The sequence below is a fragment of the Leucopleurus acutus genome (assembly GCF_964270905.1).
Source record: "Leucopleurus acutus genome assembly, chromosome: 6".
Lineage (NCBI taxonomy): Eukaryota > Metazoa > Chordata > Mammalia > Artiodactyla > Delphinidae > Leucopleurus > Leucopleurus acutus.
Genome location: NC_139149.1, coordinates 100,649,193 through 100,661,434, shown reverse-complemented (window position 1 = coordinate 100,661,434; position 12,242 = coordinate 100,649,193). Strand labels below are relative to the sequence as shown.

Here is a 12,242-nt window from a genome sequence, read left to right as displayed (position 1 = left end):
GAGGTGTCCAGGGTGGCATGACCGACACCAGACATGCACCGTGCATTGAAGCCCCTCCCCCAGCCCCCTGCCCTGACCCAGCCCAGAGCAGCACCCGCCCACCCCCTTTCCCTGCCACTGCCCTCAGGCTGGTGGCTTGCAGAGGACAGGGGACCAGGGTGAGGGCTGCTGCAGTTTGCCCCATGGACAAAGACAAGAAGTCTTAGATGAGTCTGGCTGAGAGGTGGAGGCGATGGGGGAGGAAGGTAGACCTCCTCCACTTAGACATGCAGGAGAGTAGCCCATGGGACCCCAGGAGTGGGAGAGGAGGCAGGGCCACCCTCGGAGAAGCCCTACCAGTCAGAAATCTAAGGCAGGGGTCCCAGTGTCCTCTCCAAGCCCACCCCTCCACGCACGCACACACAGGCGACACACTCACAACCCTGAGCACACCCCAGCGGGGCTCACACTCGAGTCCCTCAGGAGCCCCTCGGGAGCTTGGCAGGAGGCTCTCCCCTCAGGCCAGGCAGCCTGAGATAGGTCCTCCCTTCTGGCGGCCAGGCCATCCCTCTCCGGGGTGGGGAAAGAGACAGCCAAAGGCCACAGGGCCAGGTGGGCTGAGTCACGGCCCAGCGGGCCTCCCCAAGCTGGCAGAGCTGGTGACCGATGAGTGTAGGCGGGCAGGAGCAGAGAGACTGCTATACCCGCATGGGGGGCCCAGAGCAGGCCGTCAGCGGTCCCCGGGACCCGTACTCATAGTCCGCGTCTGTGGGCGAGGCCATGAAGGAGCTCAGCGAGCTCCCTGTCTGCCGGTCCCGGAAGCTCTGGATGTAGCTCTGTGGGAGAGTAAACACAGGTGTGAGAGTGCCGCTGCAGACCCCTGCCCTGAAAGCCACCCAGGCAGACATGCTCAGCCTGCACTGTCACGAGCCTGAGACGTGTCATGGTCTGCTGTCGGCCTAGGACCTCACCACACCCAGAGTCCACAGCACTGAGATGCTACCCCCTACTATACCTCATTAAAACTCACGCTCAGGACACCTCTCCCCAGCCCATCAGGCTCCCAGTACAGGGGTTACGATGGGTGGACAAGCGCTAGGCCTTCTAGACAGTGACCAGCCCCTGGGGAAGGCCCAGTCCTGCTTGGACAGAGTCTACAACACTCCCTTCTCCCCACTCGGGGTGCTCACCGGGGAGAGGATGTCTCCGTTGAAGCGTTTGATGGGCACTGGCCTGCGCCGATAAGCAGGGTCAGGGGGCCCAGGCCTTGGAGGAGCCCGGGGGCCTCTAGCGGGAGGCCTTGGGGGTCTCTTCTTGCGCCGCTTCTCCTTGCGCTCTTCCTGCTGCCGAATCCTCATCAGCTGCACACGACGGCGCTGCCGGCTGATGACCACTGTGAAGGGGTGGGTGGAGCAGGGTCTCAGGGGCCCACGTGCCTCATCTCGCCCAAACCTCCCTGTCCCTTCTAACCTGAGGGCTCCAGGCTCCCAGATTCCCCTCATCCGAAACCTCTCCTCCTTTACTTTCCTGGCGTCCCACCTCCCAGATGGGACTTCCCACAGTTCTTTTCTTCCAAAGGTCTTCATGGAAGATTCCTAGACTCTAGGTGCCTGCTTCCCAGCTGCTACCCCTCTCCCAGTCTGGAGCCATAGGTGACTCACCTAGACCAGCCATCATCATCTCTCGACTGGACAACTAAACTGCCTCCTCCATGGTTCCCCTTCTATGCTTGCCTTCCCTGATGCTTTCTACACTCAGCAGCCAGAATAAGCATCCCAAATGCTAAATTAGATTATATCCTCCCTCCTTTAAACCTCCAGTGGCATCTCACCACCCATCTAATGAAATCCAGAGTCCTCATCACGGCCCACGGCGCCCACACAATCGGCATCCCTCACCCACCACTCCCGCCCGACTTCCTCAACAGGCCAAGCTCATTCCCCTCGCCCTTGCTATTCCCTCTTCTCGAGCTCTTTGCATGGCTGGCCCCTTATCTTTCAGGTCTCTGCTTAAATGTCACCTCTTCCAAGTGACCTTCCTTGGCCACCCTGTCTGTATTTCACATTACTCTGCACGTCTCTTTCATATCACTCCACACAATGGGAATTATCTTGTTAACTTGTGTGTCTAGTGTCTGTCTCCCCCACCCTGAATGCAACCCCATCAGGGCAGGGGCCTCTTCTGTTTTGTCTCCGTTGCATCCCCAGTGCCTGGAATGGGCTTGGCGCAGAGCCACTGCTCCATCTGTTGTTGTGGCAGGAATGGTGGCACTGAAGCTCCCGTCCCAGCACTGAAGCTCCCAGAGCCAGAGCCGGCCAGCTCTCTAACTCAGCTGAGGCCTTCCGCTGCTGGTGTGTACAGCTCCTTCCCCCATGCACCGTCGCTCAGACCCACCCCCTTCAAGCACCCATTTCTCTCACACCCACCCTGGCCTGTGCCTCCTCACCTTCCGTGTGGGAGTCCCGCTCGGCGGTCACCCGCCACTGCACCAGAACACCCATCAGGCTGAGCAGGGGCCAAAGTGCCAGCAGGGCCCAGCTCCGCCAGCAGAGGGGGGGCACGGGGGCGGCCCGCAGACGCTCCACCGCGTAGCGCCCCAGCAGCAGCAGCTCGGCAAAGTAGTCGGCAGCCGTGGCGATGAGCGCGGCACCCGTCACGGCGGTGGCCAGGGTGGTGAGCGGGCGGGGCCAGCGCAGCGTGAGCAGGGCGCAGAGCAGGCCGCCCCCCAGCAGCAGCCCCAGGGGGCCCCAAACAGAGCCTGGCTGGTAGTAGGGCGCGGAGCCCAGTAGGGCGGCAGCGGCGAGCAGTAGGCCGAGCAGCAGCCCTACCAGGAAGAGGCCCACGCTGCGCACCAGCATGGCCACCAGCCCGCAGAGCAGCCCGATGCCCAGCGCGATGCCTGCACTCGCCCCGGCACTCAGCTGCGTCTCCAGCACCCGCTCTCGGTAGCACAGCAGGAAGATGACCACCGAGCCAAACAGCAACCCAGTGAGGAAGAGTACTGCCTTGAAGCAGCGGTAACCTGGAAGCGAACAGCGGCTAGTGAGAGACCAAAATGAGGTCACTGGGCTGGAGGTAGGAGGTCAGAGGGGTCAAGGACAAGGAATCCCAGGGGAACCAGAGGCAGGACAGTAAGATCAGAGAATTGGGGGTCATTGGGGTCCTGAGGGCGGCAGTGAAGGGACCACTGGGGTCAAGGAAGATCAGAGAAACAGGTCATTGGGAGTCACCGGGAAAACAGACGGTCATTGAGATGAGTGTTGGATTTTTGAGATAGAAATAGATCACTGGAGTCAAGAGTGACTCAGTAATAGGGTCACTGGGGTCTTTGGGATCATAGAGGTCAGAGGGAGAGGCCACTGGGGTCACAAGTGGATCAGCAGTAGAGTCACTGGGCTCCTTAGAGAGAGATTGTTCAGAGCCATGAGGTATTTGGAAGTCAGAAAGAACTTGAGAGGTGAGGTCACACGGGTTCAGAAAGATGGGGTCTTTTCATGTCAGGGGAATTGACAGATGTGGAATCACTGAGAGTATGAAACGGTTTCTGAGCAAGGGTAATATTGAAGCCAGAGAAATGGAATCACTGAAATCGTGGTGGGGGTAAACAGACAATGGGGTCATAGGGATTCCCCTATGTTAAGAGTAATAGAGGGAGTCAGAGGGATGGAAGGTAATGAGGTAGCTGGGGGGTAATTAGGGGTCACTGGGCCTTACAAGGAGTCATAGGGGGTCAGAGAGGATTATCGGGGGAAATAGTGGTTGTGGTGTTTCAGAAAAATGGAGGTTATAGGGCCATTAGGCCCATTAAGGGTACCTGGAAGTGTGAGGGACCTGTAGATCCTGGAAAGCTGAGAAGATGGAAGTCAGAGATGGGGGTCAAAGGGTCAGGGAGAGCCAAAGAGAAAGGTCATAACGAGGAGAGTCCGTTCTAAGAATGAGGGGAAGCATTGGAGTCCAGGAGGTTCTGGGGTTGGAAAGAGGAGTAGGGCATGCACAAGGGCTCAAAGGGTCCAAGAGCCCGAGAATGGGAGCCTCCAAGAAGGGTAGGTTGTCAGGGAAGCCCAGGAGAGGGAATGGCAGGCTGCACTGAGCAACTGTAGAGGGAGTGGGTAGGAATAGTGGAGGGGGCAAGGTGACACAGACTCCTTGGAGACCCAGAATGTGTCCTGAACCCTTAGAGGGGCTCTTCCCCCTGCCCACTCTGCAGTTGTTTGGTCCAGAGTCTGGGGGTGGAAGTGGAGGGACCATCTGGCTCCCATCCCTGCCTATCCAGCCATTCTAGGGGGAGATGTAAAGGCTGCCGAGCACAAGTCCTGCCCCACTTCTGCTCAACCTGGAACGCAGACCTCCAAGCCTCCTTTTCACTTCATCCAGTCACCTATAATGCCCTGCCTGGAGGCGTCCCTTGGATGCCCAGCCCATAAAGCTCTCTTTTACCTGAAGTTCTGTACCTCTTGCTGTAGAGTCACTGGGCACTTACTCCACTAGACCATCTGGCACCTTGGTGCAAATTATAAAAGAGTTGTGCCTTCCTCTAGGCAAAACAGCCTTGTGCCGAGGTCTAGAGTTTGGCAAGTAGAGCATGGGCTGGATTTCAGCCCCCAGTTGCCTTTCCAAGTGAACTCCCTTGTGCGTCCTGGACACACAGCAGCCCCAATTACTGGAGGCTGACTCGTACACACATCTCCATGTGTGTGACTCTGATATGTATCATTTAGCTTCCTCTAATATGTATCACAGATGTGAATGTTCCAGAAGTCTCTTCTTCATCAGACAATATGCCCTGTGGTAAGGGACCATGTTAACTCACCCTCCTAAATGTTTTCAATGCCTACCTAGCACAGTGACCTAAACACATCTTCACCACAATAGCTATTATTTATTGAGTGCTTACTAATTCTCACAGCGCCCCCGCCCCCCGTGTGAGACAAATATCTTTGTTCCCACTGTTCAGATGAGAAAACTGAGGCTTAGAAAGTTCAATGTGCCCAAGGCATCATAATTAGTAAAGTGCAGAACCCGGTTCAAATTCAAGCATGCCTAATTCAAAACCCTGTGTTCTCTAGGATCTACAGTCTAAATTATCTACAAACGTGTGGGATGAAAAAAAGAGAAACGAAACATAGTTCATGGTAGTGCTAAAGTTCTAAAGAAGGTTTGGGGTGCCTCAGGAAAATAACTTGAGGAAACGGTGGGGGGCCCGAGTGAGGAATGAGATGGGGTCTCACCGAAGAAGCAGTAGACGACTCCAAACAGACAGCACATGATGCAGACGAGGGCTGGCAGTGCCTGGTACCTGCGCTCCAGGGGCTGTTCGCAGGGTGCACCCCAGAAGGCATCATCTGGCTCGGGGGGCAGCAGCTGGAACCGAAGTGTCGCCGCAGTGCCCGGCATAGTGCTGGGAACAGTAGGGAGTCACCCTCCCACGTCAGCCTGACAGAGAGGAAGTTGGGGTCAAGGAGGAGTCCTGGGTCTCCACCAGGATGAGGGTGAGAGTAGGAGTGGAGAACTAGGGAAGGACACAGTGGACAAAGGAGTGGTGCACACATCACACAGCTCTGGAAGCATCCCTGAAGTAAGGGACAAAAGACAAAGGGGGGAAAGTGCCTGGCTAGAGGGAGCTGGGATGAAGAAGTTAAAAGGGGGACGGGGTTGGGGGGAGATGAGGGCAGTGTGCTGCCGGTGAGGAGGCAGCCAGGAGACTGGTCTGTGGGCGGCTAAATCTGGGATCGTCCAAGATCTACCTGGGCTGGAGGCGACCTGAGCTTCTGAGCGAAGGAGGCTCTCCGGCCGGGGTTGCCGGGCGCCAGAGGCTCCAGCTGACTGGTGTCCGGTAAAAGTCCGCGGTGAGGAGAAGGGGGCTGCTGAGCCGGACGGACCGGTCCCTGCGCGGCGGCGACGCCGCTCCGCCTCCGACACCGGCTGGCACTCCAGTCCCGCGACGTCCGGGCACTTAGGCTGGGCCTGGGGAAGGGAAAGGAGCAGGAGCAGGGGCTCGGGCTGCCCCAGAGCCGCGGCCCCATGCCCTGAGCCCGCCCGCGGCCTTTGGTGCTGATGGACAGCTCCGGCCTCTGCTCCTTACGTCACTCAGGGCGCACCATCCAGGCAGGGGCGGGCTGCTTCTGACGTCACACAGGACGCACCAACCACGCCGGGGGGAGGTAGGGGACTCCGCCCCCGACGTCTGCCTCTCCCGCACTGAGGAGGGGGCACTTCCGGGGGTCCTTCCCCTTTAACCTCCCCCTTCTCCTCCCTCTCCGGTAGCCGGAGCCCGAGACCCCACCCCGGGGGCGGGGCCCTCCCAGTGACACGTCGGACAGCGGCGGCCTCGGCTGAGGCTCCCGCGCCCAGCGCCGGGACCCGCGCGGTACCGAGCGGCGGCTGGAGGGCGATCGGAACGAGGCGCAGGAGATTCGGCTCGGGCCGCGGGCTCTGCTCGGCGGGGAGGGAGGGGGCCCGCCCGCTTGGCTCGGGCCCTCCGGATCCGCCCCCTCCCCGGTCCCGCCCCCTCGAAGCCTCCTCTTGCTGCTCTGGGGCTGCTCCAGGGCCGGGGGCCCGCGGTCCGGGCGCCATGCGGGCATCGCTGCTGTTGTCGGTGCTGCGGCCCGCAGGGCCCGTGGCCGTGGGCATCTCCCTGGGCTTCACTCTGAGCCTGCTCAGCGTCACCTGGGTGGAGGAGCCTTGTGGCCCAGGGCCGCCCCAACCCGGAGATTCTGAGCTGCCGCCGCGCGGCAACACCAACGCGGCGCGCCGGCCCAACTCGGTGCAGCCCGGAGCGGAGCGCGAGAGGCCCGGGGCCGGTGCAGGCGCCGGGGAGAACTGGGAACCGCGTGTCTTGCCCTACCACCCCGCACAGCCTGGCCAGGCCGCCAAAAAGGCCGTCAGGTAGGGATCAGACTCGCCAGCCCCACCCGCTGGGAACAGGCTGGGACGGACGCGCAGTGGAGGCCGCCAGGGGCTGGGTCAGGCCCCGGAAGGAAGGGTCTGACCGGCCAGGAAGTCGTTGGGCCCCGATAATTTCCGACGGCCCTGCTTCCCAGGGAGGTTTGGAGCCCATCTGAGGCCTCTCTGGGCCCCATCCAGGCCCGGGCAGAACTTGCCCGCCTCTGCCCTAAACCTGCTTGACCCCATGGACCCCCCCCCAAAGGTCCTCATAGCTCCCTGGCTCAGTATTAGGTTTAGAGAAATGACTAGTATATAGAGTGGGTGCATAGAGAGAGGGAAAGAGAAAAGAGAGAAGTAGGATTACCTGTATCTCTTGTTCCTGGGTGGGCACCTGGCGGGGGGGGGGGGGCGGAGGTTTGTGGGAAAAGGGTGATGTACCCATTCCATTAATGCCTCTGTGCCTATGAGTTGAAATAATTTCTCCGAAGTAACACCAAGTTCAAATTCCAGTTCTGCAACTTACCTTCTGTGTTACGGAAGGTAAGTTACTGGAACCCCTGACCCCCCCAAACACATTCACTACATCTCTATGCCGTTTATTCTGTTACATCATTTATGTGATTTATTTGTGGTATAATGGCATATTATTTAGAAATTAGTGTATACATGATGTGTAGAGCACCTATATGCCAAGCATTTGGCTAAGTGCTTTAAAGAGATACAATCAGCCCCATTTTACAGATGAGGCTACCCAAGACTCGGATGGGTTTAATAACTTGCTCAAGGACTCAACCACTAAGTAATGAAACAGGGAATCAGACCCCAAATATATCTCTCATATCTGCATGGATAATGCCATCTCCCAAAAGCACTATGGTAAGGCCAGTATTTCATTTAAATACTCGTGATCCCTGGGGGAGGGTTGTTATTCTATCATAAATGAAACAGGCCCAAAGAGGACATGACCTGCCGGAACCTGTGTATGCTGCCCTCTACCTGCCCTGTTGTCTTTTTAGTAACCTTGTGCCATCTTCTTCCCCCACCCCCAGGACCCGCTACATCAGCACAGAGCTGGGCATCAGGCAGAGGCTGCTCGTGGCGGTGCTGACCTCACAGGCCACGTTGCCCACACTGGGCGTGGCTGTGAACCGCACGCTGGGGCACCGGCTAGAGCGTGTGGTGTTCCTGACAGGCTCGCGGGGCCGCCGGGCACCATCGGGGATGGCCGTGGTGACGCTAGGCGAGGAGCGGCCCATCGGGCACCTGCACCTGGCACTGCGCCACCTTCTGGAGCAGCACGGCAACGACTTTGACTGGTTCTTCCTAGTGCCCGATGCCACCTACACGGAGGCGCACGGACTGGCTCGCCTAGCTGGCCACCTCAGCCTGGCAGCCGCTGCCCACCTCTATCTGGGCCGGCCCCAGGACTTCATCAGTGGAGAGCCCGCCCCAGGCCGCTACTGCCACGGTGGCTTTGGGGTGCTGCTGTCACGCACGCTGCTGCAGCAGCTGCGCCCCCACCTGGAAGCCTGCCGCAACGACATCGTCAGTGCGCACCCGGATGAGTGGCTGGGCCGCTGCATCCTCGATGCCACCGGGGTGGGCTGCACTGGCGGCCACGAGGTAGGAAGATAAGCCACCCCACTGGTGCCTCTTGTCTGGGCGTGTGCACTTCTCCCTGAGAGGCAGAGGGGGTGGTTGGAGATATGGGCCTGGGTTTCCATGCAGTTCTGTCACCTTCTATCCCTGTGACCTTGGGTAAATTACTGAATCTCCTGAACCTCGGTTTCCTCATCCGTACCAATGGAAATAATTTTTTCTCAGGGTTGTTATAAGGATTAGACAAAATAAGGGAGGCTTGCACACAGTAGGTGTTCGGTGTTGGCCATTATTATTTTATTTGAGCCCCTGGACAGCTCTGAGATAGGATGCATGCCCGTTTCACAGATGAGCTAGCAGAGGCTTGCTCAAGGTCACACAGGCTCACAACTGGTCACGGTAGACTGAAGCCCACAGAATTCTGACCCCAAGTCCACAACAGGTCATAGGATAGAGGGATGAGACACAAACTATGGGGTGGGGTGGGGTCAGGGGGGGCGACTGTCCCCTCATGTTTCCCACTTCCCTTCCTCTCCCCAGGGAGTCCATTATAGCTACCTGGAGCTGAGCCCTGGGGAGCCCGTGCAGGAGGGGGACCCTCGTTTCCGCAGTGCCCTGACAGCTCACCCTGTCCGTGACCCTGTACACATGTACCAGCTGCACAAGGCTTTTGCCCGAGCTGAACTGGAACGCACATACCAGGAGATCCAGGAGTTACAGGTATGGTCTAGGCTGGAGGTGGGGGGGGTGAGGGCATCCCGAGAGGTCTCAGAGATCCCAGGGAAATACAAAATTAGCACAAGAATCACAGAACAAACCTGCTTCCCAGTCCCTGTCTGCTTCTACCTTTTCTCTGGAGCCTCTCCAAAGACCCCCATTTAACTCTTAGGCTGCCTCCATCTGGGGAAAGAATAAGGGGGGGCCCTGGGTGGGCAGAGGTTGGCAAGGGACTGGGAACCTGTCCTGAGTGGCACCTTCTGCCTGCCCAGCCCCCCAGCTGTGTGCTGGCCCCTGTGGTCTATGCCTCGCTCATGGCCTGTTCCTCCAACCCAGTGGGAGATCCAGAACACCAGCCGTCTGGCAGCGGATGGGGAGTGGGCAGCCACCTGGCCCGTGGGCATTCCAGCACCGTCCCGCCCGGCCTCCCGCTTTGAGGTGCTGCGCTGGGACTATTTCACAGAACAGCATGCTTTCTCCTGCGCTGATGGCTCGCCCCGCTGCCCACTGCGTGGGGCTGACCAGGCTGATGTGGCCGACGTTCTGGGGGCAGCCCTGGAGGAGCTCAACCGTCGGTACCACCCGGCCCTGCGGCTCCAGAAGCAGCAGCTGGTTAATGGCTACCGACGCTTCGATCCTGCCCGGGGTATGGAGTACACGCTGGACTTGCAGCTGGAGGCATTGACCCCGCAGGGTGGCCGCCGGCCCCTCACCCGCCGAGTGCAGTTGCTACGGCCACTGAGTCGCGTGGAGATCTTGCCCGTGCCCTATGTCACCGAGGCCTCGCGTCTCACCGTGTTACTGCCACTGGCTGCAGCCGAGTGTGACCTGGCCCCTGGCTTCCTGGAGGCCTTCGCCGTGGCCGCACTGGAGCCTGGCGATTCTGCAGCAACCCTGACCCTGCTGCTACTGTATGAGCCACGACAGGCACAGCGGGCGGCCCACGCCGATGTCTTTGCACCTGTCAAGGCCCGTGTGGCAGAGCTGGAGCGGCGTTTCCCCGGTGCCCGGGTGCCCTGGCTCAGCGTGCAGACAGCCACACCCTCACCGCTGCGCCTCATGGATCTGCTCTCCAAGAAGCACCCACTGGACACGCTGTTCCTGCTGGCCGGGCCAGACACGGTGCTCACCCCCGACTTCCTGAACCGCTGCCGCATGCATGCCATCTCTGGCTGGCAAGCCTTCTTTCCCATGCACTTCCAGGCCTTCCACCCGGCCGTGGCCCCACCCCAGGGCCCGGGACCCCCTGAATTAGGCCGAGACACAGGCCGCTTTGATCGCCAGGCGGCCAATGAGGCCTGCTTCTACAACTCCGACTACGTGGCGGCCCGAGCGCGGCTGGCGGCGGCCTCGGAACAGGAGGAGGAGCTGCTGGAGAGCCTGGATGTGTATGAGCTGTTCCTGCGCTTCTCCAGCCTGCACGTGCTGCGGGCGGTGGAGCCCGCGCTGCTGCAGCGCTATCGGGCCCAGACGTGCAGCGCGCGGCTTAGCGAGGACCTGTACCACCGCTGCCGCCAGAGTGCGCTCGAGGGCCTCGGCTCCCGCACCCAGCTGGCCATGCTGCTGTTCGAGCAGGAGCAGGGCAACAGCACCTGACCCCGCCCTGCGCCCCTGAACCCTGGCAAGGCGGTGCCCCGCCCCGCTCTTCCCCAGCCACCCGGAGCCACCTGCCAGCCTCGCAGGACAGGGCTGGCCGCAGCCTCAGACCCCAGGGCAGCCCGCTGGCCCCCTCTCTCTGGCTTGGGGGACCCTTGGGCTTAGAGCAAGCCCTGGAAGAGGTACCCTTGGAGCCATCCCTTTCTGCCCCAAACCCGGTCTCCCTGCCCTCTTGACGCTGCTGATTCAGGCTGTGGCCTCCGAGTATTTATGCAGTGCAATCTGCCTGACGCCAGCCCCACCTCCTAGGGTCCCCTGGGGGGCTGGGCTGTAGATGAGTTGTTGGAGAAGCGGGGGAGCTGAGAGAGAAGGGGCGGTGTCTCCCAACTTCTCTCCTCTGCAGTCCTGATGAAGCTCCCTGCCTTTAATAAACTGGCTGAGTGTGGACTAATGGTTCTTTTTTTTTTTTTTTTTTAATATTTATTTATTTGGCTGCACTGGGCCTTAGTTGCAGCACATGGTATCTTCATTGTGGCATGCGGGACTTTAGTCGTAGCGTGCGGGCTCTTTTAGTTGTGGCATGTGGGATCTGGTTCCCTGAACAGGCATCGAACCCAGGCCCCCTGCGTTGGGAGCACAGAATGTTAACCACTGGACCACCAGGAAGTCCCGGCTAGTGATTCCTGAGTTTTTGTAAGGCAGGCATGGGGACAGGGAGGGCTTTGAGGATGGAGGCTCCTTGTCCGGGCTGGGGCCTGCATTTCCTTTTCCCAGGGACCAAATCATGCATATGCCCAGCCCCGCCCCAGCTCCCAGCTTAGTCACATATACACACAGAGAATTCTTTATGCCTCTTTATTCCCAACTTTGTCAGCACTTTATAAAACCAGACTGGAGGCAGAGAGGCCTGAGAAGGCCCCCTTCCCCACCCCCAAGCTCAGCCAAGTTCTGAAGGATCTGCCTCTCCCTGTGGAGGGGACTCTGGGAGTGCGGTTGGGGCAGAGGGAATCGGGAGCTGGACCAGGCCTGCTGGAGCACACACTCCCCCTGCCAAAAGGGATGCTGGGCCTGGAGAGGGGCAGGAAGCAGGACCAGCCCAGCAGTCCTGAGTCCTGGGGGCCTGCCCTCTCCTGCTGACACTCTAGGGCTGGGACCCCGGCTGTCTCTAAATTACCAACCCTCATAGCCCCACCCACCTGCTACATCTGTGTCCCCACCCCCACCCTGTCCTCCCTAAATATATACAAATGTACAGAGGGTTCCACCCCCTCTGGGGTGGGCCCCTTTTTCCACCTCCCTTTCTCCTCCCCTCCACTGGGGCCCATGGCCTGGTCCCCAGCCCTCCCTGGGCACCAGCCTGGGGGTGGAGGGTGTGGACAAGAGGGACCCTTGTGCAAAGCAGCTGGCACTAGGGTGGGTGAGAGCAGGGACCGAGTCCCCACCCTCCCAGTGAGCACCGCCCTCTT

At 59.8% G+C, this 12,242-nt stretch overlaps 2 protein-coding genes across 2 annotated transcripts; one reads left to right on the top strand and one right to left on the bottom strand.

Annotated features, from left to right (window-relative positions):
- Positions 1-677: 677 nt before the first annotated feature.
- On the bottom strand, positions 678-5,373 carry TMEM198 (transmembrane protein 198; the record flags this gene model as incomplete). The annotated part of the gene is made up of 4 exons (XM_082840717.1): positions 678-815; positions 1,170-1,372; positions 2,426-3,001; positions 5,208-5,373. The coding sequence occupies 4 exons, from the start codon at positions 5,371-5,373 to the stop codon at positions 678-680; spliced, it is 1,083 nt and encodes a 360-aa protein (XP_082696843.1).
- A 938-nt stretch (positions 5,374-6,311) lies between these two features.
- CHPF (chondroitin polymerizing factor) lies at positions 6,312-11,368 on the top strand. The gene is made up of 4 exons (XM_082840680.1): positions 6,312-6,864; positions 7,914-8,487; positions 9,004-9,183; positions 9,517-11,368. Exons 1-4 carry the CDS (start codon positions 6,551-6,553, stop codon positions 10,774-10,776), a joined length of 2,328 nt encoding a protein of 775 aa, XP_082696806.1. The 5' UTR covers positions 6,312-6,550; the 3' UTR covers positions 10,777-11,368.
- The last annotated feature ends 874 nt before the right edge of the window (positions 11,369-12,242 follow it).